This window comes from Xyrauchen texanus, chromosome 48, assembly GCF_025860055.1.
Source record: "Xyrauchen texanus isolate HMW12.3.18 chromosome 48, RBS_HiC_50CHRs, whole genome shotgun sequence".
NCBI lineage: Eukaryota > Metazoa > Chordata > Actinopteri > Cypriniformes > Catostomidae > Xyrauchen > Xyrauchen texanus.
The window spans coordinates 23,378,234-23,393,444 of NC_068323.1; the positions used below are offsets into that span (position 1 = coordinate 23,378,234).

Consider the following 15,211-nt stretch of genomic DNA (forward strand, 5'->3'; position numbering starts at 1 on the left):
AAAATAATATAAAAACAGTCCAGATGAGCACAAGAAAGTGTCATGTGTAAGTCCCCCTTTGGTGTGCAGGAATGGTAGGCCTCTATATACTACCTGATCCTCTTCACCTTTCCGACTGAGCGCCAGTGGGTGGGCCAGGGGTGCCAAGATGTTAAAGTAGACCTTGATGTCTTGCTGTGGAGGCGGTCATGCAATAATGAGCCCTGTTACGTCCCATGTGATAAGCGTGACTTGTGTTTTGGAGTTTGTTTGTTTTTTCTCTCTCTCCCTCTTCACTTTCGTTTTCAGCAGGTTGGCGAGGTATTTAATTGGCTCGTTCATCTGTCAATCTTGGAGACGCATGTTGATGACATCACGTCTCCACTAATGAGGGCGGGCTTTGCGAGTATAAAAGAGAGCAGCTGCGTGGAAAGCGAGATGATTCTTTCTTAGATGTTTTTGCATCTGCTGTAGTTGTTTGTGCTGTATCACTTTGATCATTGATAATGTTAATGGTAAAGTCTGTTCTTTGATCCCTTAGTGTGACGGCTCATTCGTTCCTTTTTTTCTCTCTCTCTTTGTGTTAATTTAACTGGTTTTAAAACCGATGTTACTAAACAGGGACAAGAAAAAGGACAGGTAAGATATCACGTGATATGCATGTGCCACACTGAGGTTTCAATTGTGTTAGAACACTAGGTTAGTGAGAGTAGTTTATTTAGGGCACTTTGACGCTATAGATTTTCTTTTGATTTGGATTTCTTGTGAAATCAAATGTTTATTTATGTATTTATTTTGTGTATGTGAAACATGAATTTCAAAGTCGTATTAAAGCATCATGCGCTCTAAAAAAAAAACAATAATTTAAACCCACTGGAAATTTTTGAGGAAACCAATGGCGAATTAGCGTTCCAGGTTTGCGAACACATTGACGTACATTTCAGACACACGCTCTAAGCGGTTGACCAATCACAACAGACTGGGCCAGCTGACCAATCAGAGCAGACTGAGCTTTTCGGAAGGTACTGCATAATAACCCCTTAAACGCACTGAAAAATGATACTTTTGCAGCACGTATTTTCTCTGCAGTCTTGGCATTGGTTTCAGCTGCAATCTTAAGTCTGCTGTCAAATCCTTCTCTACACACACAAACACCCCCAAAGGGGAACCCTCTTCCAATTAAACGATGTGGTGCTGGCCTGTAATTAGCGTTTCAAGTCAGTTGCTGTCTGCATGTTGCTCAGGCCTGATGCTGAACGGCACACTGTTTGTCCAACAATTATGTCAGGTCCCCGAGTCGTGGCACAGACGTGACCAATTAGCCGATCCTCTGCACAGAGCGAGAGAAAGAACAAAGGGATTAGAGTGTAGATGTGTAAGGATGGAAACTGGGTGAGGGGGAGAGAGGTAGTGGGTGGAGAAGAAGGCAAGTCTAAAGGGAAAAAGAGAAAAGAACAGATAGAAAGCCTTTGCCTGAGGCTGTACTGATCATTTCTTTACCCAAAACAAAGTCCATAATATTCTTCAAAGGGCACTGTGTAAAGCTCAGTTGAAAAAGAATAGTTGTTATTTTCTATAAAGCCTGGTAAAATAGTGCACAATGTGTTTATTGTATTAGAATGCTTTCATAATGCACTTTAAAGGAATATTCCGGGTTCAATGTATATTCAGCTCAATCGACAGAATTTGTGGCATGATGTTGATAACCACAAAAATAATTTCGACTAATCCCTCCTTTTTCTCAAAAATAAAACGCAAAAATTGAGGTTACAGTGAGGCACTTACAATGGAAGTGAATGGGGCCAATATTTGGAGGGTTTAAAGGCAGAAATGTGAAGCTTAGAATTTTATAAAATCACTTTCATTAAATATTCTGTTAAAACATCTGTACATCAGTTGTTTCAATTGTCATTTTTACAGTCATTTTAGGGTTTGTTGACATTACATCGTCATGGTAACAATGTTGTAAAATTGGCAATAACACAACACACAAAAGGTTAGTGACAAGTTTATTACAGTAAACTCATGTTTACATGGATATTGTTTATGTCTTGTGGCTATATTTTTAACATTAAAAAAAGTCCACATTCACTTCCACTTGAGTCGAAATTCATTTGGTGGTAATCAACATTATGCCACAAATGCTGCCAATTGAGCTTCACTTGAACTCGGAATATTCCTTTAATACTGTAATGAGTTTGTGGCAGCGGGGGCGTGGTCAAGCGCCCGTCCGGGAGAGAGAAGCGGTAAGGGCGCTCACACCTGGGCCAAATTATGACTAACACCTGTCTCTAATTGCAGTAGAGCGAGGAGAGCGGTTAAAAAGCCAGCAGCCTCAGAGCAGAGGGAAGACGACCGTGCAAGCCAACCCAGTGCGCTTGTGTCTTTGTGTAAACTACTGTGTAAATTATTGTGAGACATACGGCAATTAAAGCCTTACCTTTTTTTGTTGAAACCTTCGTTTCCTGTCCTGCTTCCCGTGAGAGTTCCACACTGGTGCCGAAACCCGGGAAATTAATAATGGAACAGAGTCGCCCCATAGAGTCCTCCCAGCTGGCTGAAGTCCTCCAGTCCCTCGCGACACTCCACCAGAGCCACCAACAATCCCTGCTTGAGCTCCGGCAAGACCAGGATCGCCGTTTTTTTGAAATCATGCGGGCTCAGGCAGAGGACCGGCACGCCATCCGGAGCCTCCTCAGCCAGGAGGCCGCTCCAGCCGCAGCCGCGACCCCGGACACCCGTGCCACATTGCCCCCACCCGCGTTACAGAAGATGGGGCCGGCGGACGACCCAGAGGCCTTCATCGACCTCTTCGAGAGGACGGCGGAGATTTGGGGTGGCCCCAAGACCAGTGGGCAGCCCGGTTAGTCCCTCTCCTGTCCGGGAAGCACAACTCGCGGCCCAACAACTGCCGGCAACCAGCCTCCTGGCTTACGACGACCTGCGAAAAGCCATCCTGCAACGGGTTGGTCGGTCCCCAGAAGAAAGTCGCCAACTCTTCCGGGCCTTAAAACTTGAGGAATCCGACCGCCCGTTTGCGTTCGCCCAACGGCTCCGTGATGCGTGTCGGAGGTGGCTGCTTGCGCGGGACCGCGGCGTCGAGGAGCTCGTCGACCAGGTGGTACTGGAGCAGTTTGTCCAGCGTTTGCCCCGGAAGACGGCCGAGTGGGTCCAGTGCCACCGCCCGGCGCCGCTGGAGGAAGCCGTCCGGCTCGCGGAGGACCACATGGCGGCGATTCCTAGGGCGGATGCGCCCTCTCTGTCTGTCTCCCCTTCCCCTGTGTCTTCCCCTGTTTTTTTCCCTCCCCTCTTCCCTCTCGCTCTGCTCTCTCCCCAGGGTCCGTTCCTGCCCCCCGCAGGCGTGGAGCGTTCGCGCGCCCAGCTCCCCGGTCTTGGGAACACCCACCAAGCCCTTCTCCATCCTTCAGCCGCTCTCCTCCTCAGGTGGGGCGCCCGCCAGCACGGTGCGGCCGCAGCGTCTGGGCCGGTCTGCTGGAGGTGCGGGGACCCGGACCACTTCCGGGATCAGTGTCCGCTGATGGAAATAGGGGCGGTGGTACGGGTCTCCGATGTTCCACAGACTGCCCCGATCGAGCTGGAGCGTATCGGATTCGGTAAGAATCCAGGGGTACATACCAAGCTTTGTTGGATACCGGCTGTAACCAGACCACCATCCACCAACGCTTGGTTCAACCCGGGCTTTGGGCTCAGCTAAACTGGTGAGGGTAAGGTGTGTACACGGGATATTCACAAATATCCCGTGGTGACTCTGGCGATCAAATTCAGGGGAGAAAAACATAGTGTAGAGGCAGCGGTTAGTCCCCGCCTCACCCATCCGCTAATTTTGGGTACGGATTGGCCGAATTTTAGAAAGTTATTGGAGGGAGTTTGTGCGGATGGGTCCTGCGCGAAAGTGAAGGGGTGTGTGATGTGCGATGCTTTGGCGGGGAGGCGGAGCCAGGGCCGTCCTCGACTGCTCCGAGTGACGTGGGAAGGGGCGAGGTGGACGCCCCTCCTCTCCGGGAATTCCCGGAGGGGACTTCCCTTGGAGCAGTCGCGGGATGATACCCTTAAGCACGCCTTTGACCAAGTGAGAGTAATCGATGGTCAACAACTCCGGCCGGGTGTCGCCGTCTCATATCCGTATTTTTCGCTGATCAAGGATCGCTTATACAGGGTGACGCAGGACGCCCAAACAAAAGAGGAAGTAACACAATTATTGATTCCACGGAGCCGTCGGGAAATGGTTTTCCAGGCGGCTCACTATAATCCTATGGCCGGTCACCTAGGGGAACGAAAAACACTTCTCCGCCTAATAGCCCGTTTCTATTGGCTGGGCATTGGCGGTGACGTCCGCAGGTGGTGTGCGGCGTGCCGCGAATGTCAGCTGGTAAACCCACCGGCCACCCCAAAAGCGCTTTGCGCCTCTACCATTAATCGAGGTCCCTTCGAAAGAATTGGGATGGACCTCGTCGGGCCATTAGAACGGTCAGCACGCGGACATCGCTTCGTGTTAGTCCTAGTGGATTACGCGACGCGATATCCGGAAGCAGTGCCTCTGAGCAACATCTCCGCGACGTAGTGTTGCAGGGGCACTCTTCAAGATAATCTCCCGGTGGGGATTCGAAAGAAATCCTCACCGATCAAGGCACAACTTTTATGTCACGGACACTTCGCGAACTTTACGAGCTCTTGGGCATTAAATCGATTCAGCACTAGCGTTTACCATCCTCAGACAGATGGCCTAGTGGAACGGTTTAATAAAACGCTCAAGAACATGATTCAGTAAATTCGTGCACGATGACGCTAGAAATTGGGATAAGTGGCTAGACCCCTGTTGTTTGCGGTACGAGAGGTCCCGCAAGCCTCCACCGGGTTCTCCCGTTTGAGCTGCTGTACGGGCGACGCCCCGCGGTGTCCTCGATGTCATCCGCGAAGCATGGGAGGAGGGACCTTCTAACAGTAAAAATGAAATTCAATTCGTTCTTGATCTTAGAGCAAAACTCCACACACTGGGGCTGACTAACACAGGAGAATTTGCTCCAAGCTCAAGAACGCCAACGCCGGCTGTATGACAGGGGTGCTCGGCTACGGAATTTGCACCGGAGACAAAGTACTCAGTATTACTCCCAACATCGAGCTCTAAATTACTCGCTAAGTGGCAAGGACCCTTTGAGGTCACACGACGAGTGGGGGATCTCGATTATGAGGTTATACGTACCGATAGAGGGCGCGCGTCAAATTTATCACCTCAACCTCCTGAAATTATGGAGGGAGGAGGCGGCCTCTGTGACGTTGGCCACGGTAGTTCCGGACAGGGCGGAGCTCGGACCGGAGATAAACAAAGACTACAATCTCAACACTCCGGTCACTTGTGGAGACCAACTCTCACCGCGGCAGCTCGCAGAGGTTTCTGAGTTACAAAAAGAGTTTGCGGACGTGTTTTCCCTCTCCGGGCCGTACAAACCTCATACAGCACCACATCGAGACCGAGCCGGGCGCGGTGGTGCGTTGTCGCCTTATCGCTACTCGAACATAGAAAGAAAATCGTTCGGGAAGAATTAGATGCAATGCTTGATATGGGCGTAATAGAGGAATCCCACAGTGATTGGTCCAGCCCGGTTGTTCTTGTTCCCAAGAGTGATGGGTCGGTTCGGTTCTGTGTGGATTACAGAAAAGTCAACGCTGTGTCTAAATTTGACGCGTACCCAATGCCCCGTGTTGATGAACTGCTCGATCGGTTAGGTACTGCTCGATTTTACTCGACCCTGGATTTAACAAAGGGTTATTGGCAGATCCCCTTGACACCAATGTCCCGCGAGAAAACAGCCTTCACCACGCCGTTTGGATTACACCAATTTGTGACGCTTCCTTTCGGTTTGTTTGGGGCACCAGCCACGTTCCAGCGACTCATGGATCGGATCCTCAGACCGCGATACCGCGTACGCCGCTGCCTATTTAGATGACATTATCATCTATAGCAATGATTGGCAGCGGCACATGCAACATCTGAGGGCCGTCCTGAGATCGCTGCGGCGGGCGGGCTCACAGCAAACCCTAAGAAGTGCTGCGGTTGGGCGTGTGGAGGTACGGTATCTGGGGTTCCACTTGGGTCATGGCCAGGTGCGTCCCCAAATTGAAAAGACTGCGGCGATTGCGACTTGCCCTAGACCTAAGACCAAAAAGGGGGTGAGGCAGTTCCTGGGGCTGGCTGGCTATTACAGAAGATTTGTGCCTAATTATTCGGACGCCACCAGCCCGCTGACTGACCTCACTAAAAGGGGGCTCCAGATCCGGTCCAATGGTCGGAGCAGTGCCAACAGGCGTTCACGCAGATTAAAGCTGCACTTTGTGGGGGCCGCTTTGCATGCACCTGACTTTTCTCTCCCTTTTCTATTGCAGACGGACGCTTCAGACAGAGGGCTGGGGGCCGTACTCGCAGGTGGTGGAGGGGAGGACGCCGGTGCTGTACATTAGCCGAAGCTCTCCTTAAGGGAGACTAAGTACAGCACCGTGGAAAAGGAGTGTCTGGCCATCAAGTGGGCGGTCCTCACCCTCCGATACTACCTGCTGGGGCGGGCCTTCACCCTCTGTTCGGATCATGCCCCACTCCAGTGGCTCCACCGCGATGAAGGATACTAACGCCCGGATCACCCGTTGGTATCTGGCTCTCCAGCCTTTTAAGTTCAAGGTGGTCCACAGACCGGGGTGCAGATGGCTGCCGCCGACTTCCTCTCCAGAAATGGGGGAGTGGTAGGCAGGCCGGATGACGCCCGGCCTGAGTCGGGCGGTGGGGGTATGTGGCAGCGGGGCGTGGTCAAGCGCCCGTCCGGGAGAGAGAAGCGGTAAGGGCGCTCACACCTGGGCCAAATTATGACTAACACCTGTCTCTAATTGCAGTAGAGCGAGGAGAGCGGTTAAAAAGCCAGCAGCCTCAGAGCAGAGGGAAGACGACCGTGCAAGCCAACCCAGTGCGCTTGTGTCTTTGTGTAAACTACTGTGTAAATTATTGTGAGACATACGGCAATTAAAGCCTTACCTTTTTTTGTTGAAACCTTCGTTTCCTGTCCTGCTTCCCGTGAGAGTTCCACAGAGTTATACAGTATATTCTCATAAATATTTGAAAACACATATAATATACTGTAATACTTACCTATTCGTGGTGTACACTTTTAAAGCATTTTAAGCAATAGGGTTCTCAATGATCTGCATTGAATGTTAACCACCATAAAAATGCAGGTGGTAAAACTAAAAGGCTAAATGATCTCCTTCTAGGAGCAATGGCCAATAAATAAGAAAAGACTCAAAAACAAAACACCATCAGAGAAAAAATTAACTAGACAACATAACAAGTAACATAAATCACACTGATATACATGTCCAGGCACATGTTCCATCACATAAACATTAAATTAAAGTGAAACCGGAGCACTTTGCATTCACTGTCAAAGTTTATATTGCTGAAAATTTCACTTGCTCTTCCGGACAGGGGCTGCACTTCCAGTTGTCATCCGCGGTGCAGCACAGTGATTAAACTCAATGACACACAAATGCACCATTCATGGCATTTATACTGTATATTTGCTTAAAATTCCCTTATGTGGGCATTCAAATGTCACTGGAATTTAAAGTGCACAATAATCACAGTTAGATCATATAACCATGGTTAGATCACATAACCTCAATCAAACGGTTATTTAATCACGACAGGCCTAGTGCAGAGGTTATTCTGCTAAACTTATTTTGTGTTTCACATTTGTGTACATTGTTTGTTAAACCAGTGGGTCTCATGACAAGATGCAATAATAGTATGAGATATAGATATAGATCTAGACCTGTGGTGCTGGGAAGGAGGAGGGTTTCAGAGAGAAATCTATTTTTGTGAGCTGCAGTGAAACCAGTTTATCTGCAAACAACTTAGGCAATTTGAATGTTACACAAAGAGAAAGTACACAAGTTCATTGGCTGGCAGATAACATTTTGATACATGCATTTAAACTGCAATAAAATGTAAGGCAATACTGATTTGTGAGCAAAAATCTGTCTCTAATTCAAAAGTGCCTATCACTTCTACTGTCAAAACATTTTGCCATATACGATGTGCAGTTATCCCATCTGGAGGCACCGCTGTTTCCCTTTCCAATCTGACAACAGCACTTGTCTGAGTGCCAGCCACTGTAATGTCACGCATTTCACTGCAGCCACTGACAGCCACTGGTTACCGTTGCAAATCAAGAGATAGCACACAATGCACGCACTGTGTCATCACATTCCAGCCCCTGAATATCTGTCCGGGCTTGCTTAACCAAATCTATAATCAAGTAAGTCCTGAGGAACGCTTACAGACTTGAGTTTGGTTTGGTGAGATTGCTTTTACTCTCTCTCTCTCTCTCTCTCTCTCTCATGCCATTCAATGCAGGGAACAAATAAGTAATCCTTCTTTAAAGGAGCTCTGAGCATATCCACTGAAGTCCTGAAGGAAGCTTACAACAGCACAGCTCCTTTATATGGACAGTGAGGGAGAGATGGAGAGAGAGTGTGCAAATACATTATATTGTAAATTGAATTTACTAGATTTACATTTGATATATTTCTTATAAATTGCATATCAATTAGGGCTGGGCAATTTAGCTAGGGAAATTAAATCATCATATTCTTTAGCATTTACGTAAACTATACGTGAGCTGAACAAATTCAGGATTCCAGGAATGGTTTTAGCTTGACATAAGTCACCAAATCCAATCAGGCTTCATTAGGGTTAAGTGGTATAAAGATGCTTGTAACCAACTTTACCTATCAATGATGTTTATGAAAATGATGATAAATTATAAGAATTTAAACACAGTTATAACAAAGCACAAGAGGATGTAAAAATATAAATATATATGATCAATCAAAACACATTTACACAACACAAATAATCACTATGACATCATGAATAATTACAGTATAATTCACACAGCACAGAGGATCACTAGTAAATGGTAAAGAATTTAAAGACATTTACACAGCAAGAAGAACATTGCTGCTGCTGCTAGAGCATGAAAACAATCTGAATCTGATGAATAGATAATATATCGATGTGAAAGTAACTTTTGTATAGGTGCTAGTGTGCTTTTATTGACCTTCAAGTGAAATATTGTATGTTCATGGCATCTCTGGCAGCAAATCCTAATAAGAAGGGGTTTGGGTGGGATTCCCATTTTTCTCATATATCTACAATATATTGTGGAGTGAATAAATGTGAAATGATAAATACAACTGCATAAGCAACAGTGTCATTTTGTGGTGCTCATGTGTTGACTCACGTGCTCTTCAGGACTTGTACCCTGGTCCTTTACATCGCAAGTGCAACGTTCTATCGGTCAAGCTACTGTGCAACTTGATCAACTTGATAAAAGTTTCTAAAAGTAGTTATTTACATACATGTATATAATGCTAATGCTCAAGTGTATCGCCTTACTAGTCTTGCACTGTAGTAAACGTGTTTAGATGTCATAAGATAGCATTTTGTGAGGAACGGTAAAAAGTAAGTGTTTATGATCTGATAATCTGCAGTTTTACTCATGATTTATGTGAAAGTAAATAAAAGCCTTTGTTGTTGTAGCCCCTCGCCTAGTGTTCATTTCACCAGAAACTGGCGCGGTATGATTCTGTGAGATCAGGTTGATTTGGAACGACATGAGGGAGAGTAAATATTGACAGAATTGGTACTTTTATTCACCAAAGTGTTATTCAACTGATCACAAAGTATAGTCAGAACATTACTGATGTAAAATCAGCACCATCACTATTTGAAAAAAGACATCACTCCAACACCTTATCGCTTGAGTAATCATGCTAAATTGATCATTTGGTACTACAAAATAATTTTCCATTATATCAAACACAGTTGAAAGATATTTGGTTCATTAAATGAAGATTAACATTTTCGTTGTGTTTGTTTTTGAGTTGCCACAGTATGTAATAGACTGACATGTCTTAAGGTCAATATTAGGTCAAAAATGAAGAATGAAGAAGAAACAGCTTTCTCTTGAAACTCATCAGTCAATCATAATTTTGATGAATGAAGGAATGAAGAAGATTTCATCTAAAAGGTGTACACTACAGTCTTCAAAGACAAGGACAACTGGCTCTAACAAGGACAGAAAGAGATGTGGATGGTCAGATGTGCAACTAAACAAGAGGAGAAGTACATCAGAGTCTCTAGTTTGAGAAATAGACACCTCACATGTCCTCCGCTGACAGCTTCATTGAATTCTACCCGCTCAACACCAGTTTCATGTACAACAGTAAAGAGAAGACTCAGGGGTGCAGCCTTATGGGAAGAATTGCAAAGAAAAAAACACTTTTTAAACAGAAAAACAAAAAGAAAAGGTTAGAGTGGGCAAAGAAACACAGACAGATAATTAGAAAAGAGTGTTATGGATCTTAACTCCATTGAGCTTTTGTGGGGTCAGTTAGACTGTAAGGTGTGTGAGAAGTGCCCGACAAGACGGACACATCTATGTCAAGTGCTACAGGAAGTGTGGGGTGAAATGTCACCTGAGTATCTGGACAAACTGACTGCTAGAATGACAAAGATCTGCAAAACTGTCATTGATGCACGTGGAGGATTTTTTGATGAGAAGTCTAAAAGTAGGGATAAGTAAGTAGTTTAAGAAGTTCTGTTTTGTGTTTTTTTTCAAATTGTAATAGTAATTTTTCACATTATTAATGTCCTGACTATACATTGTGATCAGTTGAATGCAACTTTGGTGAATAAAAGTACCAATTTATTTCTATAAGAGCAAAATCTGTACAATATTCCAAACTTTGGCTGCAAGTGTTTCTGCGAGGCAGGTGTCCTGACCGGTAAAGATCAAATACTTCTCTCTTAAATACATGGCAAAATGGTTTATAAACGGAGGACATTCTTAAAAATCCACAAGATTTTCATTAAAGTAGGAATCTGTGGCCTCAGCATGCCTAAAAGCTGCAACACATCCAGAGAATGGACAACAACTTGAAAATATTAAATATCATTTTACAATATGGTTGTACACGTTAACATTATTTTATCAATAGTCATCCTGAACTATTAATGAACAATAAGTTTACAGCATTTATTAATCCTGGCTGATGTTAATTTACAACAAATATATTGTTCATTGTTATGTTAACTTGCATATATTTATATTGTCAAAATATATTAGCAAATTAATAAATTACGAATTACAAAGATCAAAAAAGACTTTAAAAGTATTATACTTTTATAACAAGTATTAGTTAATTCTTGTTAACTATTGTGTTATATAGTAACGTATACAACCTTAGGTTAAAGTGTTTCCAATTAAACTCCACACAAGAATTCATACAGCAAACACGGGTGTTTCTTAAATAATTTAATTGCAAAAGTTTTTTTTTTCTTTTTTAATATATATTTCTACCAGAATGCATTATTTAATCGTTGTTTTTGTCTTCACCATTAAATACATCTCAATGCTTTCAAAAAAGAAAAGAGAAAAAACAGAAAGAAAAAAATATTAATCTTGAAATGTGTCTTGCTTCTCTCAATATAAGTCACGCACACATCAGACATTTCTCTCACTTCAGTGATTTTGTGATGTGATGAGAAGACAGTTTTAACTGCTTAAAAATGCATTTTTTTAATAAAAAAAAAGAGTAACTCTAAAATATATATCAGTTTTTGGAGGACACGGCAGAGAGAGAGAGAGAGAGAGAGAGAGAGAGAGAGAGAGAACATTGGCACAAAAATATTGAACCAAAATCATGTTCTGTTCCAACAATTGCCTTAATAAAACAATGTCAACAGCATCTTGCTCAAACAATAACAAACACACATTCAAACTTACTCACATTCAGATCAAGTTATGAGAGTACACTGTCAAATGTGTTCAATGTGACAAAAGCAGTTCCCGAACGGCTCTTAAGGGAACTTTAAGCAATAGGGTTCCTATACAAGAGAGTTTGTGAGTTAAAATAATATGGGGGAAGTTAAACAAAAAGCATCACTAACTCTTATGTTTCTTTAATAAAATTGAGCTAAAATAACTGCAGCATTTTATATGAAATGAAATCACATTGCTTTCTAAAATATCTAAAAAAAAATTCTCAAAGTAACAATACTTTAGTTCTTAAAATGTAGCTAAATAGAGTTTAAGGGCTCTATTTTCATGAGCACGCAAAGTGCAGCGGTACGTGCAACGTCTTATCCCATTTTTGTGAGAGCGTTAATTAGAATCGCAATTTTCATGCCAGCACAAAGCGCAAGTGGGTGTGGGTGAAAGTGTTTGCGCTATTGTGGGTGTGTTGTATGTTAATGAATGTTACTATTTTATGCATGTTACTATTATCCTGAGAAATAGATATTGCGCTAAACTTACACATGCAGACTTTGAACTCATTTCTTGCATTTGCAGTTTAGATATTTCACCAGCAGTTAGCAGTTCTGACCACTTGTTTCATTAAGTTAATTTAATTGATAAAAATGGACCGGTAGAAGTGAAGTGCTGATACAAACACTGGTAATACTAGCCATGACTTGTGTGTCAGTAGATGAACATGATTCATAATTTTGACATTGTCTGTAATTTAACGGAGTGTACATCCAAATTCTGACAAGAATCGCATTTTCCATGCGTGTAAAGGAGCGTCACTGTCATAGAAATATGTCCACTAATCATCATGGATGCAGTTAATGCACAAAAGAACATCATTTTCACTTTTTCTAATTCATTACATACAGTCCATTTACACTACTCACTTCTGATGAATGTGCAGTCTTGGTTTAAATCGCTGGTGCTTGGGGGAATGAATTATATAAATTGAATACGCATTGCGCATTGACCATGCAATTTCACAAAACCTACATGCACCTAGACATAGCGCATGCTTGCACGAAAATACCAAAACTTCATGGCCATGCCCACTGACTTTGCACTTATGACTTACGGCATAGCGCTGCGCTTAACGCTAGCGCTCCTAAAACAGGGAGCCTGACAAAAAACTCACTTCAGCACTTTGTATTTCATGATATAATTGTAATTAAGATAAAAAGAGGCAAACTGGGGAACATCAGAATGATTTGTGAAAAAAATAAATAAAAAAAAATGATTACAAAACAAATACAAATAGCACAAACACTCCTGTGATGGGCTTTGTCACATCACAGAAAAAACATTTTCATAATATATATATGCAGGGACGCATTATGACTTGCAAAGGCCCTGGGGCCAATTATCTCCAAGGGCCCCCCTCCACCCAAAAGTTGTATGGGATGGTTCGTTGTTCATGCCCAAAAGGGTTTTCAAGCGGGGGGATCACCAAAGTAGATTGCACAGCCTTTAAGCCCAGGGCACCCCCGGGTAGTCAAGGGCCCCTGGTAGTCAAGGGCCCCTGGGCACTGGCCCCATTGGCCCAGTCGGTAATCCATCCCTGTATATATATATATATATATATATATATATATATATATGGTTTTCTGGGCTATATTTCCCTTGAATGAAGAAAAATAAAATCAAATATACAGGTTCACATTCATATAAGACACATTTATTTATTTTAAATATTTGTTTTTAGAATAAGGGGTTTTCTGGGCTATATTTCCTCCTGACTGAAGGAAATAAATCCATAGGAATTAAATAAAATAAAAAAGGGTAAAACTTCCAATTTATCCAAGTTTATCCAAGTTAACTTAAAAAGTCTAATTGTCCATAGAATATTATTGATCCATGTGTGATTATATATAATAAAACTGCAGCTCTTGTCACAATTCATGTATTAGTTTTCAGCCATTAAACACAACAGAAGGTTAATGTACAGTATGTGTGTGCATAATCCTCATAATCGCTCCGTTTCATACACATACACATACACTACAACACAGTCATTCTGACACACACACACACACATCCGCTCAGTATAGAGATGGCCAGCGATTAACACTGTTTATAGTACAAGTTATCCCGGTCCTTCTCTTTCTAATCGCTAAAGAATCCTGATATAATGACTGACAACAAGCTAAATGTCAACTCAAAGTGGAACAGGAACTAAAAGAGGGTGTGGAAAAACATAGGTAGAGAATAAAAGAAAACATCAATTGAAATTGTGAGAAACTCAGCTGAGAATCCATTATTGTAACTATGAAAGCATCACAAGTTCACCTGGTATTTTCTAAGAAGTCCTTTGTGAGTTTCAACCTGGTGGACAAATGCAGCTTCCTTAAACTCTGGTCCTGCACCATCTGCAATCTTTCGCCCCTGTCGTGTGCCTCTCCCTGCGAGCATGTGCCTTTAAGTTAAACACCTTCAATATGAAGATGGGGAATATGCACAATATCACACAATAAACTTCTGCTAGCATTGGAGGGATTTCTGTGTCCAAACGCGTTGGTTGTGAATGGATGTATTCACTCTTAGTCTTTCTGTCTTTTCTTTTCAAGTCACGTGCACTATTAGAGAATTACTATCTCCATATGCACTGTCCATCCGAGTTCTTCCCTTGCAAATCAGTTTTAGGGAAAATGTATTATGGGAGGCTATGTAGATGGGGCGAGTTCAGCGCATGTCACACGCATGCATGCAAAGGCCTCGCAAGGCATGCATGGGATACAGGCTTTTCTCTCTCCATTCTTAAAAAGAAGTACAAAATAATTGTATGTCATCCTGTGGCGTGTAAAATAATGCAGGAAAAGGGAAAGGAAAAAGTTGTCCGAGGCACTGCAAGCCAGTTTCATCTGATTAGCAGAGATGATCAGGCGTCCGCTAGAATAGTTTTAGCCAATCCGAATTCACACCTGGACGGGCAGCGTTTGGTTCATTTGCAGTCTCAAGTCTTGGATGCTGCTGAGAATCTTCTTTTGGTGGCCGGCTAATGTCACGCCTATCCGTAACAGATCTCTGCAGAAAAAGAAAGAAAGAAAAAAAACACATTTATTGTGTCATTTTTCAAACCCAGTGAGAATGACTGTCTAAGGGATAGAAGGAACTAAACGTAAGGAACTAAACTATTTTGGTTCTGATTACACTGACTGATTCCATTAATGGTTCTTTTAGATTAGTCCATTCATTCATATAAAATATGACTTGTTATAGCAAAACTGGTTGTCATATGAACAATAAGTCCCGAAGACTGGAAAAAAAAAGTTCAGAAAAGGAAATGGTTCTGTTTTTATATTGATTAATATATTTCAGTTCCTTAACGATTCCCTTATTTAATTTTAGTTGTATTA

At 43.0% G+C, this 15,211-nt stretch overlaps 1 protein-coding gene across 6 annotated transcripts in view; it reads right to left on the reverse strand.

Annotated features, from left to right (window-relative positions):
* Positions 1–11,387: 11,387 nt before the first annotated feature.
* The window catches only part of LOC127639523 (ephrin type-B receptor 3-like), a 76,019-nt gene continuing 72,195 nt past the window's right edge, over positions 11,388–15,211 (reverse strand). For all 6 annotated transcript variants that reach the window (XM_052121572.1, XM_052121570.1, XM_052121568.1 and 3 more), the window contains one exon: positions 11,388–14,879. In XM_052121572.1, coding sequence (XP_051977532.1) covers positions 14,771–14,879 — 109 coding nt within the window. In that variant the 3' untranslated portion in view covers positions 11,388–14,770. The remainder of the gene's footprint in view (positions 14,880–15,211) is intronic.